The 6,000-nt window shown below is 36.2% G+C and overlaps 1 protein-coding gene across 8 annotated transcripts in view; it reads right to left on the bottom strand.

Moving 5' to 3' along the window:
* Positions 1-611: 611 nt before the first annotated feature.
* BCHE (butyrylcholinesterase) overlaps positions 612-6,000 on the bottom strand; it is an 88,722-nt gene continuing 83,333 nt past the window's right edge. For 6 of the 8 annotated variants that reach the window (XM_052686133.1, XM_052686137.1, XM_052686138.1 and 3 more), the window contains one exon: positions 612-2,958. In XM_052686133.1, coding sequence (XP_052542093.1) covers positions 2,831-2,958 — 128 coding nt within the window. In that variant the 3' untranslated portion in view covers positions 612-2,830. The remainder of the gene's footprint in view (positions 2,959-6,000) is intronic. The other 2 variants (XM_052686134.1, XM_052686132.1) reach the window with 1 other exon arrangement.

Raw genomic sequence — 6,000 nt, 5'->3', positions numbered from 1 at the left:
AGTTCAGACCTCTTATGACTATCTGCAAAATAGGTGTGAAATGTCTGTAATTTAATCAGCATGCTGTTCGCTTATAAATCCAATGACAACTGATTTAATGCCAACATTTTCGTTGGCACTGCTGTTCATTTTCTTATAATTTTTCAGCAACTCTGGGACTAAATTCAGAATCATTTCTTCAGATACCAGGAACAGGAAGAAAGGATCAACACATTCTTTTCTGGTTTCACATGAAAACCCTGATTTCCTGTCTCGTTTAAGCCAAGGATAAACATAAATTAACACTGCATCTTCAGTGAGATCAGGTTAAGATGTCTAATATATAATTCTCCAAAGCAATGACACAATATCTTCAATTTCCTCAAAATAAAAGTTCATTTGACATTTAGTTTAAAGCCATCCACAATGTTTGTCTGAGGCCTTTGTTCCCTTAGCCACTTTTGTACAAGTGCTTAAAGCTTTATTTGCCTAAGTGTGGGATATAAGCATAGGGCTAAATGATACATTGATTTCACATGAATGACATGTGGTGATACTATTTCCTAGCATATGAAAACCATAAATCCAGCGTTACATTCACACAAAGAAAATCAGTAAAGCAACTCATAAAATGACTCTTCAAAGTGATTTATTTTACTGTTTTTCTTTCTTCCCTCCCTTTATTTAAGAACATGTCACAGACATGGTAGAAATACTCCAGAAAGAGCGTTAGTCTTCAAGGAGACCTTATCCAGACTAACTCACAGCACATACAGAAGACACCTTCACAGCAAAATATTTTATAGACTGCCCTTCCCAAAGGTTATTTAAGCATTTTAATTAGCTTTCTTTTATCCCCAAAAGACAAGTGATTAGGCAGATAGTGAAACACAACCAAAAAGAGGATATCAAGACAGACAAATGCTGCTTCTAAATATACTTGCATGCTATTTCAAGGCTCTTTGTAGCATCCAGCATATTTATTAAGCACACCGTAAAAGTGAAATGGGGAGATCCAGCACCACCTCAGTGATGAAAGGAAGTTTACCCTTAATGGCATTTCAGTGGTATAAAGGATATCCAGTAAATAGCCACAGTGATATAGCTCTCCATGCTATTATTAATGGCAGTAACTATGCTAATGTATGTAGTGAGCTAATTACTTGTGGTACAAAGGTGACGGGCTGTGTGAAGAAGGTTTTTTTTTAATCCTAGATACAAGCAGTTTTTAATCAGCCTGCCAAAAAAATGACTAGTTTTTTGACTGTTTAGGATGAAGCCTTTTGAAATTCTGTGTTAAAGATGGTTTTCTATAAAATAGCCTAGAAATAACTGAAAAGGTAAGCCATCTTCAATTGCAGAGGATGGATTTTCTGCATTTTTTTTTTGTTCATGTAACGGGGAACCCATCTGGTCAGACTGCCAGCCACGAAGAGACCACCCTCTGTTACTTATCTAGATCTCGTCAGTACATTAAATTTGAGAAGGAATTTTCCAAGAGCTCATAATCACTAGAACAGAAAATAGATGCACTGAAAGGCTATTACTTCTACAGAAAGCTTCAGAATAATTTATTTATGAGATGGGCTGTTGGTTTTGCATACTCTTTATGTTTATCAAATTTTTGACATTTATTCCTCCCAGATGGGCCACTAAAAGGTAGCTATTTAAGGTGTTATTGAGGCATAGAACTTCCAACCTCACCCAGAAGCAGAAAAGTAGGAGGAAGAGCAATCCAAGGGGTATTTTTAGGACCATCTAATAGATTCATCTCGAGTGGGTAGAAAGCAGTTGAGGAGATGCCTACGTGCATGACAAATAGAGCTCATTTGACCATGCCAAAGAACACATCCCCATGTCCTTCTGCAGCGAGGTCCTTCTCGGCCTTCCATAGTAGACCTTCAGCGGCTGACATCTGATGAGCTTGAAAATACTTGGATCAGTGTTCTACAGGCTTAAAAATGTGTCCACTGTGTTCCAATACACGTGGGCCTCTCCTTCAACTGCAAGATAACTCAGCATACAAGATTTTCATAGCTAGCTCACCTTAATTGCAGGGACTTGTACAGGACAAAGACATTAGGCACCCAAACAATGAAAACTGAGTTTATGACTTAAAGAAACTAGAGCTTTCTTACTCCTTGAAAAAAAAGTGAAGCTAGCAGAAGCACAGACCTCAGGTTTTCTGGCTGCTTTCACCATTGGACTTGCACAGAGTGATTTAGGCATTTAGTACATAGCCTGAATACTCTCCTACTATGGCTTTGTCCTACAGATTTCACCATTAAAAAAAAAAAAAAAAAGCAGTGATTCAGGCTTTAATGTCTGTCTTATAACTTTTTGGTCTAACAAGCAAATATTGTTTGGCGTGTCCAGCAAAGTTGTAATCTCTTTATATTTATGTCAATTAAATTGTGTCTGAAGCAAAGCCTAAGTGCTGTGGCATCACAGTTAAAGATCAAAAACAATTGTGTTTTGCATAGCAATTCTATAAAACACTGCCATTTCTGCTAAAAACATCCATTTTTTTTTCTATAACAGATTACACTGCATCTTTGAAGTGAGAATTTAAGCAGCTAGTGATTATAATATGTACACCATTAATCTTCAGACTTTAATCTCTGTAGTCCTATTTAACACAATGAAGCAGTGAAGCTTCAAAGAGTACGGATGTTTTATATTGTTTATTGAGATATGAGGTAAAATATAAATGAAAGATCTGGGGAATCAAAATTATATCCATAATACTTTTTAATCTGCTTAACGTATTCAATGCTAGCCACGTCAGATAACTACCACTATACTTGCCTTGATGATCAGTAATACGAACATACTGGATAGGGTAAATATATTAATTAGTGCCTGCACATCTTTCCTTCTTGCTGGTGTAATCATTAAATTGATTTTTCCAGTCTGACATGTAATTGTTCCAGCGATGGAATCCTGCTTTCCACTCTCGTTCTGCTTCATCAATATTTCCTGTAAAACATGAAATGGGTTACATTAATCTAAATTTGAATCTCTTTACATGCTAATTGAAAAATAATTCTGAATATCAATGTAATTTGCTCTAAATACATTTTAGGATGTTCTTTTGTATCTTTTTCTCAAACTTGGAATGACTGGAAATTCAGTGACAGATCAAGAACTGCAAAGATATCATTCAGGCACACTGCAGGGGAATGAAGATGTTTATGTATGGGATTGCTGCTTTGCATAATATTCTGTCCATCAAACATGTCATTTTAGAGCAATCTTTTTGTGAAACCCTTGAAATATTAGTTCAATATATTCTACAGTGAAGCCTACATACCCCAAAGAATACGATACGCAATCTGAGATAGATAACTTGTAAAGTTACAGTCAAATCACAGCTTTGTTGAAGGCCACAACAGTCCTGCCTTTAGTTTCAATGGATTACAATGGTGACCAGGATTTCACCCTGCTTCAAAATAAATCTGCATGTTTAATATACAAGTGACACAAGTTTGGAGAAGGATACCATAAAACGTGCATAATGTCAACGTAAAATCAATTTCTTTTTTCTCTTTCATTCTCGCCTATAAAGCATTTGCTGACTAATCCTGTATCCCAAGGTAATAATTATTGCCAAATTCATTATAGGCATCAGAGCAGAGGGTGAAGATGAGAAGAGTAATAAAAATACATCATTTCACAAGGTTCCCAGAGTATCTTATGGACAGGGATCACTTCCTCCAGTCCCAAAAGATAATTAACCCTAGAGAGGGATGCAGTGACCTTGCAGGAACAACACATACAACCACAAAATGAAAGATAAAGCATACAGGGCTCATTGCATACCGTGGGTCAGCTGCAGAATTTCTGTTAAAGTTCAGAAACCATTGATGATCTATGAATGTCTTTACTCGTTTTGCACCTAATTATCTCAATGTCCCATATTGATGTAGCTTGCTTCCAAAAAAATGCAGTAATTGTGTTCACTAGATAACAGCTCCATGAGTTCTTTATGCTCTTTTGACTTTATGTTCTTCTGCTGCAGTAGAGCATAGGCCCTTTCCCTCTATAAAAACACTCTTTTCTCCCCATTTTTTATGATCTGCCAGCACCGCAAGTTTAACTGGTTATGTGAAAATGAAATACTTTTGTGTTTTACACATCAGTAGAGAAAATATTCTGGAAAGAGAGTTAACAGATTCTGAGATTTAGTTAGGAGAAGCATCCAGTAATTTGGTTGCTTATCTGCAGTTCAGCTCAATACATCCAAACCTTTTTGGTCTGGAAATCCAGATGGCAATTTAATGAGACTTTGAAATGAGATTTACATTACTTTGTTCCAGTGAGACCAGAAATAAAACCAAGATACTTTTTCTTGGGGAGATTCTGTGCTTCTCGTAATCAAAAGTGAAACTGTGTACAAACATAGGAAGAAATATTAAAAAGTTAACCAAATTGCTCTCAGTTCAAATAAGTCAATAAACTTGGTTACATCAGAGTTCAAAGAAAAGTTCAGATAATATATTTTTTTCCCCCCTGCTGGCCATAGCTGTGATTAACCCTGAGAACATTTGTAAACGCTGATAATAATAACAGCACGTTTTGATTACTAAGCTGTGCTGATATGATTCAGAGAACTAGAGGGAGAAGACACACACACATACATTGTTTGGCTTTCTTGACCTTAGGAACTCATCTCTGCACATTTCTAATTTCAGGAATTACCCAGATTTTCAGAGCCAGATTTTCCACTTGTGTCAGAAGGATTGGTCATCTGACATGAACCATCACTGGCATTATTAGAAGAAAGAAAACTTAAACCTCATTTCTGATCTTATTCTAGTTTTCAGTTTTGTTTATCCAGGCAAAGATTCCTTTTACGAATTCAAAAAAAACCTGTTCTTACTTTAATTATTCAGGTTTAGATGTGTTTGAAGTCTTAATGTGCAGAAAGCGTTTGTGCCCAAAGACATTGGAAAGTGAAATAACTTTATGATACACACAGCTTCAATTAAAAGTCATTGGTTGAGAGTATAAATTATGAGACAGTTCAGCTGGAGAAAACAGACAATGAGAAATTTGGACTTGCCACCATTATGAATCTAAAAGACAAGAGGGAGAAAGGAAAACACTGAAGTAAGAACTTGGATTCCTGTTTGTTTGCTTTTTCAGCGATAAGATTCAACTTGAAGTCACAAGTCAATGCATCCCATTATCACCAACATCATCAATCTCTTTGAAACAACCACCTATGACTTGGATGAGCTGACAGCTAGAAAGCAGGAAAAAAAAAAGATGAAAAAAGGATAAAAGATTAGAGAATTCGACTTGACTGATAATTACAGCTCAGATCACTGGTTGCTGCAATTCTCTGGTAGTGAGCTGATAATACAGTGAGGTTATTTTGCTATATGCCATCTTCTAGATAGCCCAACTCTACAGAGATACTAATTAGCCTAATGCAAAGCACATAGAAGTTTACAAGGAGAAGGGGGGAAATTTCAGGAGGTGATGAATCATACCTTAATGCTCAGAAAGGTCCCAATTTAACAGAGGAAAGAAAAAAAAGGTTGTTTTGATTCTTCAGCAGTGTCAGCACAGGCAGCTGGCATTTCTTTTCTTTCCACATAGGCATACAGCCCTCAATTCAATGGCATTATAGCAAAGTTATATTTATCTCCATAACATCATTTGTTGCTCTGCTACATGTGCCAGTAAAGTGCTAATCTTGAATTTATTTTTGTAGCATTAACATTAAGATTGAGACAAAGGCCAAGTAGCTGTTATGACACAGCATAATTAATAAGGGATGACAAGCTGGAATTCTTTTTTTTCTTTTTTTCCTGTCCTCCTGAACAGCTCGTAAATGCTGGTACCAGCAAAACTTCTTGCTTCATCAGTATCTTAAACACTACAGCTTTATGCTGCTGTATCTCTCATGGTGATAGCTTCCACACAATATGCCAGAAAGGAGAATACCTATCTCAGTATCTCTGTATTCAATGCTTTTTAGTCACATGCTTTGAATATCAATGCTTTAAAAAA

Source organism: Tympanuchus pallidicinctus, unplaced genomic scaffold (assembly GCF_026119805.1).
Source record: "Tympanuchus pallidicinctus isolate F22 unplaced genomic scaffold, pur_lepc_1.0 scaffold22, whole genome shotgun sequence".
Lineage (NCBI taxonomy): Eukaryota > Metazoa > Chordata > Aves > Galliformes > Phasianidae > Tympanuchus > Tympanuchus pallidicinctus.
The sequence above is the reverse complement of the archived record's forward strand: the minus strand, read 5'-3'. Positions and strand labels throughout refer to the sequence as shown.